The 26,517-nt window shown below is 36.0% G+C and overlaps 1 protein-coding gene across 1 annotated transcript in view; it reads left to right on the top strand.

Annotated features, from left to right (window-relative positions):
• The window catches only part of PPP3R1 (protein phosphatase 3 regulatory subunit B, alpha), a 58,954-nt gene that overhangs the window by 13,438 nt on the left and 18,999 nt on the right, over positions 1 to 26,517 (top strand). The window contains exon 2 of the mRNA XM_029937498.1: positions 12,863 to 12,902. Coding sequence (XP_029793358.1) covers positions 12,890 to 12,902 — 13 coding nt within the window. The 5' untranslated portion in view covers positions 12,863 to 12,889. The remainder of the gene's footprint in view (positions 1 to 12,862; positions 12,903 to 26,517) is intronic.

Genomic DNA, 26,517 nt, shown 5'->3' with positions numbered 1-26,517 from the left:
TTTATCAAATATTGGTGAGAAAACTGTGGGAATTATGTTAGTGTGAATTCAAATTTGGTCTCTGCCACTACCAGTTTTGTGACCTGTGCAAGTTGTTTAACCTTGACATTCCTATTTACCCAGAAGGTTGTTAGAAAGATAGATGAGATAAATAGATGTGAAGTCTCTAAAAGAGTACCCAGCACATAAATGTAATTTCATTTTTTATATTCAGTAAACTCTTCTTTTTCCATCCATATTTATATTTACAAAGCTAACTTTCGAAGATTACTTTCTAGCTCTGTCAGCTTTTGCCTTTAAAAAGCTCATGAGAACTTGACAAAGTAACATTTATTAGTTTGCATGTTTTGTTTGAACGAAGGTAGTTTTTTCTTTTACTTTTATTTATTTTGAGAGAAAATGAGAGGGAGGGGTGCAGAGAGAGGTTAGTGCATCTGAACTTAGTCTGAGATATTAGGAATTTATATAAAAATTGTCTTAATTTGATGGAAATAATGTTATTGCTAGAAGTAAAACTAGATGAAAAGAGCCAGCAGGGTTTGTTTGTTTTTGCAAACCTAGACTTACAGAAAGGTCTCTGCTTTAATAAAGCTTTTGTCCTTTCTGTTGCTGCTTAAGAGGTATTTTACATCTTTGGGAATGAAATCTTACTCTTAAATCCTTCCTTTTATTAATTGCTTACAGTGCATTAAACACTGGAAGATATTCTTAACTTTTTGTACATACTCAATCTTGTAAAAAATTTGGGTTGGCATAAAGACAATTAATTGACAAATGGACTATGTTTAAAGTTCATGAGGGGCGCCTGGGGGGCTCAGTCGGTTAAGCATCTGACTTGGTCTCAGGTCATGATCTCACGTTTCGTGGGTTTGAGGCCCGTGTCAGGCTCTGTGCTGATAGCTAGCTCAGAGCCTGGAGCCTGCTTCAGATTCTATGTTTCCCTCTCTCTCTGACCCTCCCCTGCTCACACTGTCTGTCTGTCTCAAAAATAAATTAAAAAAAATAAAAATACTTTAAAAAGTAAGGTTTATATAACACTTGTTTGGAACTTAATGTTTTTCCAAAGAAATAACAAAAATAGATTTACCTAATAAAGATTTACAAAAGCATATTTAAGTGATAATTCAAAAATATTAAGTATTTTCTATGTATATGCACTGAAGAATAACTAGTGGGGAAAAAACCCAGTAAGAATACAACCCATTGAACAAATTTGTGGGATGTAGCTAAAGCAGTGCTGAGAAGGAAACTTATAGCACTAAATGCACATTTTAGAAAAGAGAACAAAAGTCTGATCTTGAACTCCCATCTCAAGGACCTGAAGAAAAGGTAAAAAACAGCAAAATCTACCCAAAGAAAGAAGGGGGAAATAAAGATAAAAGCAGAAATCCATGAAATTGAAGACAAAAACAGAGAAAATAAATGAAATCAAAGTTGGTTCTTCAGAAAGGTCAGTAAATTGATAAACCTCTACAGGATGGGGAGGAATAAAAGAAGAAACAAATTCTCAGTATCAGGAATGAAGTGGAGGGTATCACCATAGACCCTTCAGACATGACAAAGATCGTATGGATACACTGTGAACAACTCACATGTAAATTTGACAACTTTGATGTCATGGACCGGTTCCTTTAAAAATACAAACTACCACCATTCACCCAATATGAAATAGATGATTTGAATAGCCCCCGTTACCTTGATACCCTCCCAAGAGTACAAACACTATCAGTTTTACCATATTAATGTATATATAAAATTTTAACAAATGTAAGCAATAGAATTAGTTAAACAGAATGAAAAAAAAATTGTATGCCATAACCAAGTATGGGCTCACTGCAGGGATGCACAGCAGGTTTACTATTTGAAACTCAATATAAATAATCTATATTAACAGCTAAAGAAAAATCACATGGTCAAATAATTTGATGAAAAAAGGCATTTAATAAAATTAAAGACCCATTCATGGTTTCTTTAAAAAAAATTAAAATATGTATATGGGGAACTAGTTGAATTGGATATGGGATATCTATAAAAACTTACCGATAACATTATACTTAATGGCAAAGACTGAATGCTTTTCCCATAAGATCAGTAACTTGGCAAATACCTGCTCTCACCACTCTTTGAATGTAGTGATGAAAGTTCACCCACTGGAATAAGGCAAGAAAAAAAATAAAGGTATACAGATTGGAAAGAAGGAAAAACTCCCTATTTGCAGATAACATGATTATCTACATAAGAAACCTTGGGAGATCTACAACAATAAAAAATTAGAACTAATAAATGAGCTCAAGATTATAGGATAGAAGGTAAGTATACAAAAATCGTGGTTAATTTTAGATAGAAGAGGAAAATAGGATTGGTTAGGTTAGATATTAGATAAACTTTCAACTGCAAAATAAAATAATAAGTATCACTATTTGAGGCCCCAATATGCAGTAGGCTCCTTATGCATATCATTATGTACCTTCAGTTATTTACTAGGTGAAGTTACAGAGTATAATTTTAGAGTATTTATCAGGCCAGAAAATTTTAGGGTTTTGTTTTCCTCTTAAAATAATTAGACAAGTACAAATGTTAGTGGCTTATGGGAAACTGGTCACTTTAATAATGGTATACTGTGTTAAACATTTCTGACATACGGTAGCATCATAACTAACTTGTATTCACAAAATCCCTGTTGCCAGACTTGTTGCCATGACTAAGGTCGTCTTTGATTTGTATTGCTAATGGCTTTTGCCTTTAAGATTTATTGCCTTTTCTTATACTGCCTGTTGTACTGGATTACAAAAGAACATAACCTAAAGTTAAGCATACTCTATTTGGGAAACTTTTGTCTTCTGGACCAGCAGGATGCTTTAAGGAGTTTCTTGACATTCCAGGTCTGTGTTCTCTCTCCCTATCTCCCTCTCTCCCCTTCTCTCTCACATATTTTTTTTATTAAAAATTTTTTTAAGGTTTGTTTATTTTTGAGATAGAGACAGATAGTGAGTGGGGGAGGAGCAGAGAGTGAGGTAGACACAGAATCTGAAGGAGGCTCCAGGCTCCTAGCTGTCAGCACAGCCTCGATGGGGGGGCTCCAACTCACAAACTGTGAGATCGTGACCTGAGCCGAGTCAGACACTTAACCCAGTCATTCAGGCGCCCCATGTCTTTCCGTATTTAAATATGTCTAGTATCTTCATTAGTAGTCAAAAAACAATGTACCTAGAAGGACCCCTTGAAATCATCTAGTCAAACTTTTAAAAATAAACTTTACTTTTATCTTTTTTTAAAGTTTATTTTGAGGGTGAGAGCACATATGCGCACAAGTAGGGAAAGGAAAAAGAGATTCCCAAGCAGGCTCTGCACTGTCAGTTCAGAGGCTAGTGCTAGGCTTGAACTCACCAAACTGTGAGATCATGACCTGAGCCAAGATCTAAAGTCGGACACTTGACCAACTGAGCCAGCAAGGCACCACCAAACTTTCCTGTCCTGTATAGAAAAGTCAGTCTCTAGAGGAAGGGGTACTTGTGAACTCAGCCTGATAGACACAAGAGACTTATCCCTGGAAGTCTATGATCTTTTCACTTCCTTTCACCCAAATGTATCCCCCCACAGTTTCAAATACTTGTTTTATACTTTTGAAATTAATCTGTCCTAGAACAGTTATTAAGATGGTTTGTGATTTTATGCTAGAAAATAATTGATTTCTTTATATTAACTGTGGGAAGTTGGCAAATTTTGTCTTTCAGCAGATGAAGACATTTGGATTCTCACTTTTTGTTATTCAGTATTTTCCAGATTTACTGTATTGTGATTATCAATTTTGATCCACATTAAATCAGGAATAGGACTATAATTTCTGAGGAAATTTTCTGGCAAAGAAATGAAGAAAGTATTTTTGGGTCTTTTATTTCATTTTGTTTAGAATTACTTTGGTCTTGAAGTGTCTAGATGTGAGAGAATAAAAATAAATTTTATGAGTGCATACTGTAAAGTTTAGATTATTTTCAAAAGGTCTGCTGTCAGAATAAATGTACACATTTATTTTTAGTAGACTTGAAGAGGTGACAACATTGGCTTATTTGGTTATAGGCTCTTCTTGGGAACTAAAATATTACTTAAGTATTAGAGTACTGCCTGCTTGTTTAAAGTGTTTGGAGATCCAAGTGCTTAATAGATACTCATGAAAAGTGAGCATCAAGGGAAGTAAAAATTTAAGTTCTTTAAAAACTGGACTTTTAAGACTTTATTGAATCTCTTAATATACCCTTGATCTAATTGTGTGTGTTTATTCCCTTCCCTTCCTTTCCCCTCTCCCTTCCTCTTCCTTTCACGTGCCCTTTCCTTATTTTGAGAGCATGAGCAGGGGAGAGGCAGAGAGAGAGAGAAAATCCCAAGCAGGCTCCATGCTGTCAGCACAGAGCCAGATGCACAGTTCAGGGCTTGATTCCATGAACCATGAGATGATGACCTGAGCCAAAATCAAGAGTCGGATGTTTAACCGATTGAGCCACCCAGGTGCCCCAACCATGTTCTTTAATATGTAATGATTAATATGCCACTTAAACCAAGTTCTTTAAGGCTATCTGGATTTTCCATGCACCTATAAATACTTCTTGCATAAATTTAGTACAGTGTTAAATTTAAGGGATATCAAAGGATAATAAAACAATTGCTGCCGTCATAGAGTTTAAGATCTAAGAGGGAGACTAAAGGATAAAAGATTAAGGACTATAATTAGACAATATTAGATTTAGAGTTACTATAAGCTTCTGGTTTCTCATGATCTTGTGAATTAATTAGCTACCTTGAAATGAGTATATTATGTAAACCAAAAAAATCCATATAGTTCTTGAATTGGGAACATAATGTGATCAGAAACTACCACCATTTTAAAAGAAAGTGATATATATATGTTTACATATATATTTAAAGTTATTTTAAATATTTAATTAAACCATTTTAAAAGAAAGTGATATATATATATATTTAAAGTTATTTTGAGAGCGAGGGGAAGAGAGTGGGGGGAGGTGGGGCAGAGAGGGAAAGAGAATCGCACGCAGGCCCTGCACTGCCAGGGTGTAGGAGCCCAGTGTGGGGCTAAAGTCAGGAACCATGAAATCATGACCTGAGCCGAAACCAAGAGTTGGACGCTTAACTGACTAAGCCACCCAGGCACCCCAAGATGTTTATATTTCTTAACTTGAGACTGAAATCTGTGAGTTATGAAGCAGTTCCATTATACTTGAGATCAGCTTTGTTGAGGTATAACTTACATAAAATAAAACAATTTTAGGTATGCAGTTAATGTGTCTTGAGAGATGTATAATACTGTAGGCACTTCCACAATCAAGATGTAGAACATTTCTGTCACTCTAACATGTTACCTGATGCCCCTTTTCACTGACCCTCTTAAACCCTGGCAACCCCTGATCTTTTGGTAACTATAGTTTGCCTTTTCTAGTATTTATACATGGAACCATGCAGAATGTAATGTTTTGTATCTGGCTTCTTTCACTTAGCTTATTGCTTTTGAAATTCATGTTGTGTGTATCAGTAGTCTTTTCCTGTTCACTACCCAGTAGTGCTCCATTGTCTGGATACACCACAGTTTGTTTATTTGATGGTTGATGGACATTTAGACTAGTTTCTTGTTTGGGCTGTTAACAACAGAGCTTCAGTGGATATATGTGTATAAATCTTTGTATGGACATGCTTTTATTTCTGAATGTTAAACTTACTATTAAGAATCCATCAAGGGCACCTGGGTAGCTCACTCGGCTAAGCATCCGACTAATGGTTTTGGCTCAGGTATGATCTCACGGTTTGTGCTTTTGAGCTCCACATCAGGCTCCATGCTGACAGGGTGGAGCCTGCTTGGGATTCTCTTTCTCCCTCTCTCCGACTTTCCCCTACTTGCTCTGTCTCTCTCTCAAAAATAAATACACTTTAAAAATTATTTAAAGGGGTGCCTGGGTGGTTCAGTCGGTTGAGCCTCCGACTTCGGCTCAGGTCAGATCTCCAATTCGTGGGTTCGAGCCCCGCGTCAGGCTCTGTGCTGACGCTAGCTCAGAGCCTGGAGCCTGCTTCAGATTCTGTGTCTCCTTCTTTCTTTGCCCCTCCCCCGCTCATGCTCTGTCTCTCTCTGTATCAAAAATAAATAAAACATTAAAAAAATTAAAATTATTTAAAAAAAGAATTCCTCAAACTGTTTTGGAGAATGACTGTTTTATTCCAGGTTCCCAGCAGCAATGCATAAAAATTTCAGTTCCATATCTTCACCAACACTTGTTATGTCAACATTTTTACTTTTAGCTACATATCCTGTGTGTCTGGGTGTTGATTTATTGCTGTGTTACAAATAAATAAATTTAGTGGCTTAAAACAGTACCTAACCATAACCCTATAATGCTAGTTCAACATGGGGTCTCTTTTCAGGGAATCACAAGGCTGAAATCCAGATGTCAGCCAGAGTGAGTTCTTATCTAGAGGGTCTGGGGAAGATTGTGTTTCTGAGGTCATTTAGGCTTTTGGTAGAATTGTTTCTTGCTGTTTTAGGATTGAGCTCTCTGCTTCCTGGTTTCCTGTCAGCTGGAGGCTGCTCCTAGCCCTGAGAAGCTGCCTACATTCAGTGGCACGTGGCGCACTCCCTAGTCTTGAATTCTCCTCATGGTTTGAATCTCTGACTTCCCCTTTTTGCTTTTAAAAGGCTCTTATGATTAGAGCAGACTCATCTGAATAATCTTATCCTAAGGTCAACTAATTTGGAATCTTAATTACATATACAAAATCCATTTGAGCCAGAACCTGGATTAGTATTTGAATAACTGGGAAAAGATGTTTGTATACCTAAGGCTGGGAATTTCAGAGGGCCATCTTAGAATTCTGTGTAGCACATAACCATTTGTTCTTCATTTTTAGCATCGTTTTGTATGTCAGTTTTTAAATTCTAGGCACATGTGTATTAATTGCAAGTGTTATGGTATGTAATTATAGTTTTAGTTTTGCATTTCTCTGATGGCTAATAGTATAAAACATCTTTTGATGTATGTATTTGCTGTGTCTATATCTTTTGTTATAAAATGTCTACTCAGGCATGTGCACAGTTAAGCATTTGATTCTTGATTTCTGATAAGGTCATGATTGATTTCACAGTCATGAGATCGAGCCTCCGTGTTGACTTCATGGCATGGAGCCTGCTTAAAGATTCTGTCTCTTCCACTCCCCCCATCCTTCCCCCACTCACCTCTCTCTCTAAAAACAGAGCAGAATAGAATAAAATAAAATAAAAATCTACTCAAGTCTTTGCCTTTTCCTTTTTAAAATATTGATACCCATTTGTTTTAGCATCATTTGTTGCAAATAATTTCTTCCCACAGAATTACCTGGACACCTTTGTCAAAAACACGTGTGTGTGTGCGCGCGCGCATGTGCGTGTGCTCCATTTGATTTTGTTCCATTGATCTTTTTATCTAGTCTTACACCAATATCATTCTATTTATTGACGATTCTAGCTTTATAATCTTTAAGTTAGATAGTGTAACTCCTTCAACATTGTTCTTTTTCAAATTGGCTATTTAGGTCAATATGGAAATGCATTTGATTTTTGTATACACCTTGTATTGTGTGGCTTTGCTTCATTCATTTATTTGTTCTTACAGACTTTTGTAGTTTGTTTAGTATTTGTGTACATACACAGTCATGTCATTTGCAAGTAAAGGCAGTTTACTTTTCTCTTTCCAATTTGTGTGCCTTTTATTTCTTCTCTCTTGCGTTATTGCACTGGTGCAGATACCTTTATCCTGTTCCTGATCTTAGGGAGAAGGCATTTAGTCTTTCACCATATTAAGTATGTTAGCTGTAGGCTTTTTGTAGATTCGCTTAATAGATTGTGGAAGATCCTTTGCTGGATTGTGGTTCTTATGGGTGTTGAAATTTGTCACATGCTTTTATTAGATCTGTTGATGATCATATGGTGTTTTTCGTTTTTTTGGTCTGTTAGTGTAGTAAATCACATTGCTTTTGAATGTTAAACCAAGCTTGCATTGTTGGGATTTTCCTCAGTTGGTCATGAGTTTTAGTCTCTTTAATATTTTTTCTGGTCGTGCCTGGGTGGTTCATTCAGTAAGCCTCTGACTTCTGCTCAGGTCATGATCTCATGGTTCATGAGTTTGACCCCTGCATCGGGCTCTGTGCTGACAGCTCAGAACCTGGAGCTTGCTTTTATGTCTTCCTGTCTTTGCCCCTGCCCTGCTCATGCTCTCTCTCTCTCAAAAATTAATAAATATTAAAAAATTTTTTTCTGCATTTACTCAGATATTAAGAATTTTTGTATCCATTGTTGTGAAGAAGTATGGGAGTATAGTTTTCTTTTTTGTAATGTATTGTTACTGTCTGATTTTGGTATGAGGGTAATACTAGCCTCATTAAGTGATTTTAAGAACTATTTCTTCCCCTTCTGCTTTCTGAAAGAATTTGTGTAGGGTTGGCATGTTTTTGTACTTGGAACATATGATTGAATTGAGCAGGGAAGCAATCCAGGTCTGTAGTTTTCTTTGTAGGAAACTTTTAAACTCAAATTCAGTGTATTTTAAGAGGTGTAAAACTGTTCAGTTGTTTTTTTTTTTTTTCCCCTTGAGTCTGTTTTGTCATATGCGGTCTTTCAAGAATCTTGTCCATTTATCTTAGTTATAAAATTTGTTTTTAATAACATTGCTTAGAAAATTCTTTTATTTTTCTTTTAATGTCTGTAGGATTTGTATTGATTTGTCTGGGGGGTTTACTTATTGACCTTTTCCAAAAGAGTTTTGTCTTTATTGATTTTTCTGTTTGTCCATTTCTATTTTATTAATTTCTTGGGTATTTTTTTCTTTCTTGTTCTTTCTTGCTTTAGGTTTAACTAACTCTTTTTCTAGCCTTTTACTTTGGGAACAGATCATTATGTTTTAGACTTTCTCTTGTAGCAGCATTTTCCTCAAAACACTGCTTAAGCTGTATCTTATAAATTCTGATAGGTTCTGTTTTCATTCTATTCAAACTATTTCTGATTTCTCTTTGTCATTTCCTCTGAGACTCCTGGGTTAGAATTGTGCTTTGTTTCCCAATATATGATTATTCCCAAATATCTTTCTAGTGTAATTATACTGTATGATTTTAGATCTTTCAATTTATTGAGACTTTTTTTGAGGCTCAGAATAATGACTTTGTGAATGTCCCCTGTTCATTGCAAAAGAATATTCTACTGGTATAGGACATGCTGGTTGGTCGTGTGTTTCTAATGAGTCCACTCTTAACATTTTGAAACAGGCCTCTTTATCCCTGATAATACATTACTTGTTCTGAATTCTGCATTTTCCATTATTACTAGCCACACACTGTATATGCTTTTTTCGATTAATACTTTTGTGGTATGTCTTTCTGTCTTTTTAGTTTTAACCTAGCTGTAACCTGTTTTTAAAGTAGGCTTCTTGCAGATAGCATACAGTTGCATCATCTTTAATTGTAGTTATTAGAATGTTTACACTTAACATAGTACCATTCTCAAAATGTTTGGATTTAAATCTGCCATCCTGTTATTTTACTTTCTGTTTTTTCTACACTTGATTTTTGTTTCTTTTTTCCTATTTATCTGCCTCCCTTTGGTGAGTATTATGACACCATTTTATTTATCTTTTTATTAAAAAGCAGTTGCTGTAGAGTTTATAATATACATCATTTTTAAATGTTTGTTTATTTTGAGAGAGAGAGAGAGAGCAGAGGAGGGGTGAGGGGCAGTAAGACAGGGAGAGTGAGAATCCCAAGCAGGCTCTGTGCTGTCAGTGCAGAGCCCTATACATAGGCTTAAACTCATGAACCGTGAGATCATGACATGAGCTGAAATCAAGAGTCAGATGCTCAACCCAACCAACCGAGCCACTCAGGTGCTCTTAAAATATATATCCTTAACATTATGCTCTACTTTGGAATAGCATTGTAATGTTTCCCTCATAGTGCAAGATCTTGACAACATACATCATTCTTCTCATATTTGTGCTGCTGTTCTACATTTTATTCTATGTACATGTTATATACCCCACAATACATTGTTGCTATGTTTATGTTATTATTTTAAAGATATTTAAAGATGGAAAAAAGTCTTTCATATTTACATACAAATTTACCTTTTTGGTAATCTTCATTTCTTGGTCTAGAGCCAAATTTCCATTTAGTACAATTTTTATGGAAAATTGGCATTTTCCTTGATACTTGAAAGATATTTTTACTGGGCACAAGACTGTTCATGCTGAGATAGAAGTAACCTTTTGGGTATATGGATTTTAAATTTAGGAGACAGATGAGGCATTCAGTGTTGGTGGAAAAGCACTGAAGGGCTCTAGCTGGGCTGGTCCTTGGATCTTGTGGATGTTGGCTAGCTGAGAATGATATGCATAGAGGATTGATGGTATATGTAAAGAAGTGATAAAACTGTAAAGGTCAGTGGGTTGGAGAAATAAGGACTGGGTTTTAGAGTCATCCCTGAAACTACTGTATAACTCTTTTTCCCTTCCGTTTTAAAAAAATTTTTATTTACTTATTTAATCCTTATACCAAATGTAGGGCTCAAACTCACAACCCCTAGATCTAGAGTCTCATGTTCCTCTAAGCCAGCCGGGTGCCCCAGGCCCTCACTTCTAAGGCAATTATAACATTAATCACTATCATAACACACACAAAACAACAACAACAACTCAGAATGACAATTCAGAGTATCATTGTACTATTTTGAGAACCTCTCAAGAAACATACTCTAAGGTAGAGTGAGGTTTTTTAAAAGCATATTAAAAATTTTTAGGTATGAAATGCATATGTGAGGCAGTAAAAGATCGTAATTGTTAGAATCTTAAGGGACAGAATAAGCAAAACTCTATCTCTCTTCAGTACCAAGGGTCAAGTTTTACTAATGTCAGCTACTTTTTTTTTTTTTAAGTATTTTTTTAATGTTTATTTTTGAGAGAGAAAGAGTATGAGCTGGGTAAGGCAGAGAGGGAGACACAGAATCTGAAGTAGATTCCAGGCTCTGAGCTGTCCACACAGAGCCTGATGGCTAGGCTCAGACTCACAAACCATGATATCATGACCTGAGCTGAAGTCGGAGGCTTAACTAACTGAGCCACCCAGGTGTCCCTGATTATCATCATCTTCTTTCTTTAATATATATTTGATATTAATTTTTAAATTTTATTTTTTTGAGAGAGACAGAGTATGAGTTGGGAGGGGTAGAGAGAAAGGGGAGGCACAGAATTCAAGCAGGCTCCAGGCTCTGAGCTGTCAGCACAGACCTGACATGGGGCTTGAACCTACAAACTATGAGATCATGACCTGGGCTGAAGTTGGACACTTAACTGACTGAGCTACCTGGCGCCTTAATATATATTTGATATTTAAAATAACCTCAATATATATTTGATACTTAAAGTAACCTTAAATTGGAGCACCTGGGTGGCTCAGTTGGTTAAGTATCTGTCAGCTGTGCTGACAGCTCAGAGCCTGGAGTTTGCTTTGGATTCTGTGTCTCCCTCTCTCTCTGCCCCTCCCCACCTCACACTGTCTTTCTCTCAAAAAATAAACATTAAAAATTTTTTTAAAAAAGTAAATATAGTAACCTTAAATTAACCAGTTCTGGAAAATTGCAGTTATCTACTATAATTTTCAAGGAATGATTGGTAGCATGATAAGAATTGAAGATGCTGACTTACTGATAACCTTTCTTAAGACTTCAAATTTAAATAGTAGAAGATACTTTTTTAGGAGTTTAAAAACGAGTGAGCTAGATGAGAATGTTGTTTTCAGATTGTATTCAATAACTTCACAGTCTTTTGTAAGTATATTCATTAATTAATCCTATTGTACATGTTGCTAGATAGGGTCATGATTAGGTAAATGGAATATAGTACATGTGATACTCTGATTTTATGACTGAACTTCAAAAATTCAGTTTACATTAATGTTAATTCTGTAGACTTTAAAAGGATTTTCATTGTTTTTACCTCATGTGGGTCTGTTATACTTGGAGTTTTTACTGTTTTAGATTTAGAAGTACTGGTTTCATCACTGATCAAATGATGTGATCATCCACCAGGTACTTGACTTCCCTAGGGTCAGTTCATTAAGAGGGGTTAATAGGCCTCGGGCTGGGTCTGTAGTTTTTCTAGAGCTCTTTTTTCCTTAAATAAATTCACATGGAATCCTGGATAGAAAAGAGATGTTTGGTTTTATATATTTTATAAGTTAAGAATTCAAAGAAACTGTATTAATTTGGAATTTATCCATGAAATAAATTATATCAACTTGGAATTTATCCATGAACTAAGACTTGTCAAAAGAACTTTGAATTGGCTGCCTTACATTGGACCTCCTTTTCTATTAATATTTGTTTTATTTTAGTTGCATGGCATATAGAAGATCATAGGTATAAATATTAGTAGGTTTTTTTTCTTTTCTTTTTAACAGCTTTACAGTCTCAGGAAACTTCATTTAAATAGATGTTCTGAGCTCTGTCCCAAAATGAATTTACCCAGCAAGACAGAGCATTGACAGTCTTCAGTGTTTTAAAATTAGGTATACAATATGTATAGGGCATTAAAAATATTTAAAATAAATTTTAGTCAAGGGTTTTTTTAAGTCTTAATGTCGGAGACCCTACTCTGGACTGTTTGATGTGAGAGCTCTTTATATCATATTGTATAATTTTTTTTCTTATCAAAAACCTATTATAGATTTAGATACATTGGTTTTTGGCCTATTTCCCCTGTGTTTTGTGACTCTCAAAATATTTAAGTTTAACCTTTTAAAGATATTTGTGCCAATTTTGTGACTAATTATTATTTCTTTTTTCCAGGGAAATGAGGCAAGTTATCCTTTGGAAATGTGCTCACACTGTAAGTCAGATATTCTTGTTATTAAGAATTTATTTTATTTATACATCTCTCTATATATGTATATATCATACACCTCTGTATACCTACATAGTAAAGTTAGCCCTTAACAATTTAAAATGAGTTATGAATTTGACTTCTAGTCTTTTTATCAGAGTAAGGAATGTTTTTGTTTTTAATAGAGCTGCTCTTTATTATGTATACTGTGCTATGTTACAAATCAATCCTCAAATCTCATTGGTATAACCCAACAGAAGGTTTTCAGATTAACAAAGTTTCAAGTAAATAGTTAATTTGTGTATCCTTTGGTTATATAAGATAAAGTGTTGAAAGCAAAACTTCAGTAGACCAAGTAGCTATTGCAAAAGAAGTTTCTCAAGGGAATAACGAGTATAAGAAGTGTGGGTGGTCTGGTTCTTTCTGAGTACTGGAGAATGTGAAGAAAGAAAATGAAATGTTTCGAAATTCTTGATTTAAGGATTAGTCAGAGCACCAGAGAGCTTAAAAATCATAAAGGCTCTTTGTGGAAGAGAATAATTGGGAAATGGAGAGTTCTTTAGAATTGGAATAGGGATGTTTGGTAAATTTAGATACCAACATGAGGTCCCAGGATCCCCAAACAGTTTTGAACCTTCCTTACCCTTTCTGTCTGATATAGCTGGTCCTTCCCTGTTTGGAGACCTTATCTTTCAATGAATTGTCACTTCCTTTGTGTGTCACTTTGCCAGTTGCTCTTTGTTTCATTAGTCTCCTTACTTTTCCCAAAACCTGTGTTAATTTCATTCTCTTCAACACCTTTGCTTGCTTATGAGCTCTGTAGAATGCTGTTACATCAGCTCTTTGACTTTGTTGTCATTCAACTGTCAGCATAAATGTCACCTCTTTGGAGATGTTTTTTTCTCTCTATACTCTGGTTAGTTCTCTGTCATGAATAGTATCCCATTTATTTTCTTTATAGCAGTTATAATCTGAAATTATTAATTGTTTTATCATACATTTTCAATAATTTGTTTTTTTATTTAAAAAAATTTTAATGTTTATTTTTAAGAGAGAGACATAACGTGAGCAGGGGAGGGTCAGAGAGAGAGGGAGACACAGAATCTGAAGCAAGGCTTCAGACTCTGAGCTGTCAGCACAGAGATCAACGCAGGGCTCAAACCCATGAACTGTGAGATAATGACCTGAGTTGAAGTCAGATGCTTAACTGACTGAGTCACCCAGGTGCCCCTACAATTTATTTTTAAATGCTTATTTATTTATTTTGAGAGATAGTGTATGAACAGGAGAGGTGCAGAGAGAGGGGAAGAGAATCCCAAGCAGGTGCTAAGCTGTCAGCACACAGCCCGACGCAGGGCTGGATCCCATGAATTGCAAGATTACAACCTGAGCATACACTGTTAACAAATAACATATACACTGTTAAAGCTGCCCCTTTCATTTTTATCCTCAAAACTTAACTAATAAGTCGTCTTTCTTACGACTTCATCTATGCTTTGATGAAACTCTTGAGCCTTGTCACTAAAGAGCTGTAGTTGATAGTGATTGTTCATCCAGCTATGAATCTATCTGGGTTCTTTTACCCAGTTTATACATTTTTTTCTCTGTTCTCCTTTTGATTCACTAGAGTAAAACGTGCTTTTATACTATTTTATACATGATTTGGATGAATTTCCCCAAAATGAACTTGTCTACATTAAAACCACCACTTTTCTCCCATCCATATATTGTAGTACATTATTTTGTCATTTAAAAATCTTTAGATTTATTTTTTTTTTTGAGAGACAGAACGCTCGAGTTAGAGAGGAGTAGAGAGGGAGACACAGAATCTGAAGCAGACTCTAGGCTCTGCGCTGTCAGCACAGAGCCTGATGCAGGGTTTTAACTCACAAACAGATCATAACCTAAGCCGAAGTTGGACACTCAACCGACTGAGCCACCCAGGTGCTCCCCCCAAAATTGTTTTTTTGATGTTTGTTTATTTTTGAGAGAGAGCGTGCGTGCGCACAAGCAGGGGAAGGAACAGAGAGACAGAGACACAGAATCAGAAGCAGGCTCCTGGCTCTCAGCTGTCAGCGTAGATCTCAATGCAGGGCTTGAACTCAGGAATTGTGAGGTCATGACCTGAGCCAAAGTCAGGACTCCCAACCAACTGAGACACCCAGGTGCCCCTAAAAAGCGTCTTTATGTTATTGGAAGAGCTTAGTGTTATCTGTGAATAGCTACCATTACAGATAAGAATATTAAAACTTAATTTTTTTTAAATTTATTTTTGAGAGAGAGAGTGCATGAGTAGGGGAGAGGCAGAGAGAGAGAGAGAGAGAGAGAAACCCAAACAGAATCTGTATTGTTAGTGGAGAGCCAGACACAGGGCTTGAACTTACAAACATAAGATCATGACCAGAGCTGAAATCAAGAGTTGGATACTCACTGATTGAATCACCCAGGCACCCCTGTTACAGCAAATTCTTGAGGCACTTCACTATTTATACTTCTCTGTTCAGGTTAAATGATGTCATGCCTTCTCAGATCTTCAAGACTCAGCCTCAATTCAGTGTTCTTGATGGGGCCTTATGTAATTGTCCCGTGCTTGAGTGGTCTCAGCTCGTCAGGTAGTTACTGTCTGTTTTGTTCTTTTAGTTTTTACCTTTAAAAACAGGTAAGATTTGGGGTGCCTGGGTGGCTCGGTTGAATGTCCAACTTCAGCTCAGGTCATAATTTCATGGTTCATGGGTTTGATCCCCACATCTGGCTCTGTGCTGATAGCTCGGAGCCTTGGAGCCTGCTTCGAGTTCTGTGTGTCTCTCTCTCCTCGGCTCCTCCGCCACTCATGTTCTGTCTATCTCAAAAATGAATAACCATTAAAAATTTTTTTTAAGTAAGATTCTAAATTATATTCTGTAAGGTATGTCTTCAACCTTGCGATATACAGAGAAAGTAAGCACCCATGAAGTACTTACAATCTGGCTATTGGGTAAAATTATTACAGTATAAGTAAACCATTATGAAAAATAAAAACAAAGTTCTAAGGAGGGAAAATTACTTTTGGTTAAAGAAGTTAAGAGCTTTTTATGGATGGGGTGATGCTTGAAATTGGTTTTGAAAGCTGTATAAAGATTCAAATGCTGATTAATTCTTTACCTGTGTCGTTCTGTTTGTCTTTTTCAGTCTCCTTAAATTCCATCCTGGTCTTCAACATTCTGTCCAAATCCCCTGCATAATACTTTCCAGTACTCTGCTTTTAATCTATGCCTTGTCTTCTGAGTCTTAAGAAACCTGAAAACATTTTAAGTGTTAGCCTCTCATGCCCCTCCACCTTCTACCTCTGCCTGCCAGTTTCCTCAGTCCCAGTCATGCTTAGTTGACTCCTGTCAGTGTCAGAGTTTGGATTATACCCCCTTATTCAAAGTCAGCCTCTTGTGCTTTTAACCTTATTCACTCTCATCTCTAGGACCTTATTTTGTTTCTCTGTCTTTTCCTGTATGTCTTAAGCTTCTTTATTTCTTCAGTTTACACACATAATCCACTATACTTTGATTCTGATCCTTTATGTACCTCCTAGTTTTTCTTCACTTTTTGTCCTACTTGAGCTTCTCAAAAGAGCATATACTATACAGTTATTTCCATTTTCTTTTTTTCAACTTTAATTTACTTGCAATGATGTATAATATTAGATTTTAGAGTAAAAGAAGGCAATAGTGCAACATCTACTGACAAAATGCAGTTGCAGTTACACAATTTGGTTAAATGTAAGAATAGTGCCTCTTTACACTACAGAAAATAGCCCTCATCCAATAACAATACAACATAGATCAAAAACTAAAACTTTACTCTTCTAGTCAAGTTAGGTCACTAAATCTGTCACTACAGATTAAATGTGTTAATTTCATAATGAACATAATGTCTGAATCTCAAAATACCCCAGAGGTAAAAAAAATTTAATAGGTCAGATCAAAAGCTAACAAGAACACTTACATTACAAAAAAGTTTTGCTACAGTTTGTTTAACGCTAAGTACTGTATACTTAAGTTCAAATTCCAACTCTACCTTTTACTAGCTTTGTGGCTTTGGGCAAGTTATTTAACTTTTCCATACTTTGGTTTCCTCATCTGTAAAGTGGAAATAGTACCTATTATATAGGATTGTTGAGATTTAGTTAATACATGTTAACTAATTTAAACAGTGCCTACAACTTACTAAACACTATAAATGTTTGTTAGTATCATTAATTAGAAAAGAAGTATTCTGGATGTTCTGCTGTTGTCAAGACCAAGACCAGAACTTTGAGTCAGCAAGTTATGCTCCTATACTTTCCATTTCCTTATTTCTTGGCCCACTGCAATCTGGCTTTAATTTTTTACTACTCTAATGAAACTGTTCTACTAAGGTTAACTTCATTTTACTGACATACTGCCTATTTGCCAAACCTGATGGATTAAAAAAAACCTGTAAAGTCATTTGTGAAGTTTGGGGGAAATTGAAGCATGGTTGTTTAATATCAAGGAGTTATTTATTAATATTTTTTCAAGTAGTATTGTTGTGATATTTTTAAAAAGAATTATTTTTTAGAGATAATACTGAACAGTTACAAGGAAATGATATGTCTGTGATTTGCTCTAAGATAATCGAAGTGGGTGTATAAATGAGATTTCTCATATGTTAATGGTTGGTAAGTTGGATGATGGGTATATGGAATCTATTAAACTAGTCTCTCATGTTTGTGTTTGAAATTTTGTTATTAAAAGTTTTTTTGTTTTGTTTTTTTAATATTTAAGAGAGAGAGTGCTAGCAGGGGAAGGGAGAAGGGCAGAGGATCAGAATTGAGCTCTGCACTGATAGCAGAGAGCCTGAGGTGGGGCTTGGACTCATGAGCCTTGAGATCATGACCTGGGCTGAAGTCGGACACTCAGCTGACTGAGCCACCTGGGATCCCCAAATGATTTACTTTTAAATGAATGGAAAAAGGGAGAGGGACGTAATTAAAAGTAATATCAGAAACAATAATTAATTTATAGTTAAGTATGGCATATACATCACAGCAAGCTTTAATAATAAAAGGGTGTTTTTAAGCTCATTTTCACCAATAAAGGAATTGAAGCACTAACAGTAAAAGCATAAGTGCAGTACCTGGCATAGAACAGATGCTGAAGAAATATCTGTTGACTGAATAAGCTAGTTAAGAGCTCAGAGCTGGACTACATAGACAGCTACTTGGATAATTTTAAAGGCCATACATACGTTTAGGAAAACCCAGTGGTTGCCAGTCACCCCATTTATTTTCATAAATAATCACAATAAATACTTATATGGCATTTAATATGTGCCAGGCACTATTCTAAGCACTTCACATATATTAACCTTTTTAATCTTTACAGTAGTCTCATGAAAGAGGTTTACATTCCCTATTATATAGATGAGAAAACAGAGGCAAAGAGACCTTCAGTAACAGACTTAAAGCCACACAACGGTAGGAAAAGTAACAAAATCATGAGTTGATCTCAAGTAGTCCTGCTCCAGAGTCATATTTTTTTTAATGTTTATTTTAGGGAGAGGGTGTGCGCTTGCACGAGTGGGGGAGGGGCAGAGAGTGAAAGAAAGGAACAGAGGATCCCCAAGTGGGCTGTGTGCTGACAGCAGAGACCCTGATGTGGGACTTGAACTCCCGAACCATAAAATAATGACCGGGGCCAAAGTCAGACGCTTAACTGAATAAGCTACCTAGGCACACCATACTTAGATTTTTAATCACAGTACTATACAGTCTTTCTTATAGTAAATATTATACGATTAATGTTAGGTTTGTGTTTACATGAATGGTTTTAGGCAAAACTGGATTGTCTAATATGTAGGTAAATATTCTTTTATTATTGTCTCTCAATTCAGTGTTTACTTCTTACTGAGTTGAATTATTCTGTGACTTCCTTGCCTGTTGGCTAACCTGTCTAGGCCAGGAAATGTATACTCTACTGGGTGATTTGTTCAAAGTTGGGACCTTAGTTGTAACTTAGCATGGTAGCTTGGAAAAGTGAGTACAAGATACTACTTTAGACAGTTTAAGCAGAGGTTTGTAGACTACGTTTGTAGACTCAATTTGTAGAATGAATGTAGAGGAAAGACTAAGAAATCTTTTTATATAAAAGATTTCTTAATTTTCTTTGATTAGAAGGTCACTCAGGAGGAGCTTGGCAGACTCTTAAGGCATGTCTTTTGCAAAAAGAACTATCTGTAGAAACCTTGAAGACATGATTAGCCTATAGGACACTGCTCTCATTTTGAGTAAACAGTCTCATAGTCAAGCAGTTTTGTTTCTGGTTTGAGTATTTATAGGTGATCTGAAAATGTAGAGATACCGACTTTGTGCTGTTAATTTCTGCTCTCAGTTGATGGTCTCAGGAAATTTACCTGTTCATATTCTTTAGATCTAGTTTTTGTTATGAAAACAAAACATTATTAGAGAAAAAGTTCATCTAAGGTTAATTTAATTTCCTTTTTCTGCATTCCTCTTTTTCTTTCTTATTTGGACTAGCTTAATTCCATTCAGTTTTTAAATACTTGGTGTTCTAAAGAGTGATTTCTGGTTGACTATCAAACCTTTATTTATTCATCATCTCAGAAATCTTTGGAGGAAACCTTTTTAATGTTTATTGATATTAAATTCAGTTTGAATGTGCACAGGTGAAAATAGTAAAACATTTTAGTCCTAAAATGCCATTAATTATTATAGTTTTTTAATTTTTTTAAATGTTTTTAAAAAATTTTTAAAAATATTTTTAATTTATTTTTGAGAGACAGAGACAGCATGAGCAGGGGAGAGTCAGAGAGAGAGGGAGACACAGAATCCAAAGCAGGCTCCAGGCTCTGAGCTAGCTGTCAGCACAGAGCCCGACACGGGGCTCGAACCCACGAACCATGAGATCATGACCTGAGCCGAAGCCAGAGCTTTACCAACTGAGCCACCTAAGCGCCCCTAATGTTTATTTTTGAGAGATAGAGAGATTGAAAGAGAGACTGTGAGCGTGAGAGAGACACAGAATCTGAAGCAGGTTCCAGGCTCCAAGCTGTCAGCACAGAGCCCAAAGTGGGGCTTGGACTCAGGAAATGCAAGATCATGACCTGAGCTGAAGTCAGACACTTAACTGGCTGATCTACCCAGGGGCCCCAAAGCTATTTATTATTAATCCTTTTTGTCATTAACTTTGAAATTGACTACTGTACTTGTTACTTTGATTAAAATACTCATAAATTCATATCATATAGTTCATGTTTCTTAATCTGCCAGCTATGATTTACTTATTTAATGATCCTGAACTCTGTTTTTAGTCCACTGAGAATTACTTTGTATTTTGCTTTCTTTCAGTAAAGGCTTAGAGCTGAGCAATGAAAACGAGGATAAAAAGTTTTCTAGGGGTGCCTGGGTGGCTCAGTTGGTTAAGCAGTGAAGTGTCAGACTCTCTCAGGTCATGATTCCAGGGTCGTGAGATTGAGGCCCTGTTGGGCTCTGTGCTGAGTGTGGAATCCTCTTGGGATTTTCTTTCTCCCTCTCTCTCTGCCCCTCTCCTGCTCATGTGTGATTTTTCTCTCAAAATAATAGACTTAAAAAAAAAAAGATTTAGAAGTCTTCTGAAGTATAGTATATGACTTGAACATCTGGGTTTGAGTTGTTACCTTGATTTGCTGTTACCTGTCCCTTTTTTACAAATCCCTGGATTTTCTTCGAGGTTCTCAATAATTTTTGGTTTTTAGTAGTAGTCTTGGGGCGTCTGGGTAGCTCCGTCCGTTAAACATCTGACTTCAGCTCAGGTCATAATCTCATGGTTTCGTGAGTTTGAGCCCTGTGTTGGGCTCTGTGCTGATAGCTTGGAGCCTGGAGCCTGCTTCAGATTCTCTCTCTCTCTCTCTCTCTCTCTCTCTCTCTCTCTCTCTCTCTCTCTCTCTCTCTCTCTCTCTCTGCCCCTCCCTGGTGCTTGCTCTCTCACTCACTTGGTCTTGCTCTCTCGCATTCTCTCTCTTCCTCTCTCTCAAACACTAGAAGAATTTTAGAAGTAGTCTTAAGAAAAAGTGAGGGTGCTAGACTATCCAATGTTGGTATGGCAGCACTTATAAATTTATAGTTTTAACAGTGAAGCCTATGACATGTTGTAATTTGATAGCCTACCACAAATTTGAATAATTTTGTAGTTGATAAGGAGAAGTCAGTTACTTTTAGCTGTTGAAAAGACCTAGCCATCCATTAGCAGAAGTATGATAAATTCTTGGGTCTTCTTAAGAATGTTAGAGCAAAGAATAAGGAAAAATATACCAAAAAAGGAAGTTGTGGCAGAAATACAGACAGTAATAGCAACTGCCTAAAGGAAATTTCAAGAGATGTAGTAGATAAAAATAGAAACAAAACTAATCAGCGAAATAGTAGGAGAAAATTTTCCTCACCTGAAAAATCAAATCTTCTGATTAAAAGAACATTCTAATTACCAAGAAATTTAGGTGAAATAAGACTTTAGTCTCAACTTCTTTGTAATTTAAAAATTTTCAGTTTTCAGTTTTAAAATTAGATTTCAGGAGTAAAAAGAAAATTGTAACAGCTGCTAGGTGGGGGAAAATTGCCTAAAAAGAAAAAGAGTCTATTGGCATTGGATTTCTTAGTTTTAGAAAGCCGTGGAGCAGTTTACTCAAAATTCTGAGTTCCTAAATCTAGAATTTGATACCAGCTAAATGATTATTCATGTGTGAGGTCAAATTAAAGACATTTTCAGAAATTTAAGGATTTTGGGGAAATTTACCTTCCTTAAGTTCTTGAATATGTACTGAGAGAAATGAAATAGAAGTTAAAGAAGATGAGATTCATGAAACTAAATCTCTAAGACACCAGTGAAAATCACAGGATAACAGATGTGGGCTTTGAAAGCAGTTGGTACAAATTAGAGCAAGAAGCCAGAATTGTCTGTGAAGAGTCTTCAAGAAGAAAGAAAAGCCTAATTGTATAAATTGTGTGCTGGAACTTCTCTTTTTTTTTCTTCTTCTTGGAATTTCTTAAGGTAAAAGGCAAATCAAGAAAAAGACTGGGTATGTAGTGTGACATTATTGATAAACCACATTAAACTCTGGAGCAGCCATAAAATCTTGAATAATTGGTGCTGAAAGTTAAAGAAGACTCTTAAATATGTATTCTTTTGTAAAAATTCCATATTTGGGGGGGGTGTTGGGGATGGGGAGTGGTACAAAGCTTAAAGAAAAGTGCAACTAAGTGTTTAAATGCAACATAACATATGAACATGATCCCAAGGTTGTGGGATTGAGCCCTGTGTTGGGCTCTGTGCTGGAGTGTGGAGCCTGCTTGAGATTCTGTCTCCTTCTGGCCCCTGGCCCCCCCTCCAGGAAAACCTGGAGAATGTGATGTGTAATGAATGGGTTGGGATTAGCTTTGACTCCCAAATCTTGAAGAGCTTTGTCTTTTCAGTAAGATATGTTACCAGCCTTTGCAGTGTACACATAGGTTTAAAAAAAAAAAAAAACAAAGTATGTGGGGCTCCTGGGTGGATCAGTTGGTTAGGCTTCTGACTTTGGCTCAGGTCATGATCTCATAGCTCCTGAGTTTGAGCCCCACATCGGGCTCTGCACTAACAGCCCAGAACCTGCTTTGAATCCTCTGCCCCCCCGCCCCCACCTCTGCCCCTCCCCAACTCTCACCTTTTCTCTCTCTCAAAATTAAAAAGTATGACTTGGTTATTAATAACAGAAAATTTGAAGATGTGTTCTACTGATCTTTTAAATATATGCTTTTTCAGTAGCCAATTGTCTTTTTTAAATTAGAACCACAGTGTAGATAAACCAAAAAAGAGAAAAACAACAGCAATACAAACACCGTCAGTAGGAAAACCAGTATTGTATAAGCTGGAGAACGTCTCAGAAATCTGTAGTTTGATTTTTATTTCTTTGAGGTGAGAACATTCTTACTGTTCTCTTTTCTCCACACTTGACTGAAAATGCAAGTTGAAGAACAGCAGTGTTTAATATCTTTTAGCTTAATCTTCTGTATTAACTATTCAAATGGAACTAGCATAGAAAAGAAATTAGAAAGTATTTCAAGAAATACTGTCACTCAGTTTTGCCACTAAACTTTATAGCATTTGGCAACTTAAAGAAGTCTCAGAGTCTGTTTCCTCATCTTGAGTTTTCATCTCCAAGGTTTTCTCCAACAATTTACATGGCTTTTCTATGACAGATTTTTTTCTCTGAAGCTGTCAGCTCTGAAAACAATTTATAAAAAGAATTTTAAGATCATTTAAACTGTGCAGCTTATTTGGACATTTTAAAAAGTGTTTTATTTATTTTTGAGAGAGAGAGAGGGACAGTGTGAGCAGGGGAGGGTTAGAGAGAGAGGGAGACACAGAATCCAAAGTAGACTTCAGGCTCTGAGCTAGCTGTCAGCACAGAGCCCGACGTGGGTTCATGACCTGAGCCAAAGTTGAATGCTTAACAGCCTGATACACCCAGGTGCCCCTGGACATTTCTGGATGACATTCATTTGCCTCCGTGAGTTCTGGTATGGTGGATCATTTTGGGTCATATCTTTTATATAAGGTAGGAGGAAGTCTGTGGAACATACAGTATTCACATTTGAAAGGAACATTTTAGAAGAATACACAATTACCAGTATCAGTAATAAAAGAACTGAAATCATTACAGATCCTACAGATGTTAAAAGGATAGCAAGGGCATATTATGAAGAATTTTATGCCAATAAAGTTCTACACCTTAGATTAAGTGGAAAATTTTACTCCAAAACAAGTAACTAACACTTACACAAAAGAAGTAAAAAAATCTTGATAGTATTTTATCTATTAATGAAATTGAATTCTTATTTAAAAGTCTTTCCGCAAAGAGGGGTGCCTGGGTGGCTCAGTTGATTGAGCATCCAATTCTTGATTTCAGCTCAGGTCATGCTCCCAGGGTGGATCAAGCCCTCCATTGGGCTCTGTGCTGAGCATGGAGCCTGCTTAAGATTCATATTCATTCTCTCTCTCTCTCTCTCTCTCTCTCTCTCTCTCTCTCTCTCTCTCTCTCTCTCTCCCCCCCTCCCCCTCTCTCTCTCTCCCTCCCTCTCTCTCTCTCTCTCTCTCCCTCCTCCCTCCCCCTCTCCCTCTCTCCCTCTCCCCCTCTCCCCCTCCCCTCCTTTCCCTCCCACTCCCTTTTCTCTCCTCTGCTCGAGCATGCTCTGTCCTAAAATAAAAATCTTCCCAAAAAGAAAACTCCAAGCCAGATGGCCTTACTGGTAAATTCGGACAAACATTTAATGAAAAAAAGTCATAATCCAGATTTCTTCAGAAAATAAAAGCTAGCATTTATTACACTACTAGCAGTACCAAAAATATCACAGAAAGCTGTAGACCAAACCCCTCCTGAATGGACATGTAAAAATCTTTAAATATTTGTAAATTACATCCAGCAGTATTATGCAAAGGACAACAAAACATAACCAAGCGGAATTTATCCTCAATGTGATTTTAACTAAAAAACAATATAATTCACCATGTGGACAGAATAAGGGAAACATGATCTTAGCAATACAATCTTTGACAGAGTTCAATTGATAAATATGCTTAGCAAATTAGGAATAGAAGGTAACTAATTCAACTCTGATAAAGCACCTGTAAAACCAAGCAAGCAGCCTATAATTAACATCATACTGAATGATGAAAGACTGAATGCTTCCCACCTAAGATTGAGAAAAAAGCATAGTTTTTCACTCTGAACAAGTGTAGTCAAAATTATACTAGAAGTTCATGGGGCGCTTGGGTGGCGCAGTTGGTTAAGCATCTGACTTGACTTTGGCTCAGGTCATGATCTCATAGTTAGTGGGTTGCACTGACAATGCGAAGCCTGCTTGGGATTCTCTTTTCTCTTCTCTCTGTCTCTCTCAGAATACATACGTACATACTACTAGAAGTCCTAGTCAGTACATTAAGTCCAGAAAAAGAAATAAAATATATTCAGAATAGAAAAGTAGTAAAAAGTTGTCTTCATTTTTAGATGATGTCATTGTATATATAGCAAATCCTGAGTTACTAGAAATAAGTATATTTAGCAATATTGTATGATTTAAGAACAATGCAAAAATCAGTGGAAGTTTTACATAATCACAATGAATAATTGAACAGTGAAATTGACAAAAATACCATTTATAAAGAATAAAAATGTGATAATTCATGTTACAAATTTAATAACCAAATATATGTAAGATTTGTACACTTAACTATGAAAGCATTACTAAGAGAAATTACTAAAAAGACCTAAATAAATGGAGAGAGATAACCACGTCATAAAATGAAAGACTTGATACTGTTGAGGTATCAGTTCTACTCTGGTATATAGATTGGAGTCAACCCCTATCAAACTCTCAGGCTTTTTATAAAAATTAACCAAACTAATTGTTCCACATGGAAACGTATGGGTCTTAGAAAAGCCAGAACAGTTTTGAAAAAGAAAAAGTATGAGGACAGTGCTCTCTGATTTAAATATTTACTATAAAACATAAGACTGGTATTGGCATAAGATAGGCAAGTCTGTGAAACAGTAGAGGGTATATAAATCCATATAAATAAAATATATATTATATGTTCAACACAGAGCCCCTGGAGGACTTGATCCACCCTGGGAGCATGACCTGAGCTGAAACCAAGAGTTTGATGCTCAGTCAACTGAGCCAGGTGCCCCTCTTTGTGGGAAGATTTTTAAATAAGAATTCAATTTCAGGGGCGCCTGGGTGGCTCAGTTAGTTAAGCGTCTGGCTTCAGCTCTGGTCATGATCTCACGGTTTGTGGGTTCAAGCCCCGCGTCAGGCTCTGTGCTGACAGCTAGCTCAGAGCCTGGAGCCTGCTTCCGATTCTGTGTCTCCCTCTCTCTGACCCTCCCCTGCTCACGCTGTCTCTCTGTCTTTCAAAAATAAAAATAAAAATAAACATTTAAAAATTTTTTAAAAAAATTTAGTTTCATTAATAGATCTAATACCATTAAGATTTTTTACTTCTTTTGTGTCAGTGTTACTTATTTCTTTTGGATTAAAATTTTCCACTTGATCTAAGGTGTAGAACTTTATTGGCATAAAATTCTCCATAATATTCCGTTATTCTTTTAACAAATATATATGTAGTTTCACTGGTAAATATATGATTTGATTTTTTAAATTTTTAATTGAAATATAGTTGAAATACATAACACTGTGTAAATTTAAGTTGTACAAGTTGATTTGTGTAGTTGATTTTTTTTTTTACAAATTTGTCAAAGATACCATTTTAAGGGAGCCTTTTCAACAAAATATAACTATTTCTCTATGAAAAACATTTGCCTCACCCCTTATTCTTTATATAAAAAAATTACATGGATTATAGATTTAAACATAAAAGCTATAAACTATGGAACCTTGAGAAGAATATTTAAGAGAACATCTTCACTTTGAGTTTACTGAAAGATTTAGTACACATAAAACATTTAAAAAATGGGTTATATCAAAATTGAACATTTTTGCTCTTTAAAAGATCCCTATGAAAAGGTAGCTTACAAACTGAGAGAAAATACTTGAACTACCTATATGTGACAGAGGCCTTGTGTCAGTCATTATACAGAG

This window comes from Suricata suricatta, chromosome 4 (assembly GCF_006229205.1).
Source record: "Suricata suricatta isolate VVHF042 chromosome 4, meerkat_22Aug2017_6uvM2_HiC, whole genome shotgun sequence".
Taxonomy (NCBI): domain Eukaryota; kingdom Metazoa; phylum Chordata; class Mammalia; order Carnivora; family Herpestidae; genus Suricata; species Suricata suricatta.
The sequence above is the reverse complement of the archived record's forward strand: the minus strand, read 5'-3'. Positions and strand labels throughout refer to the sequence as shown.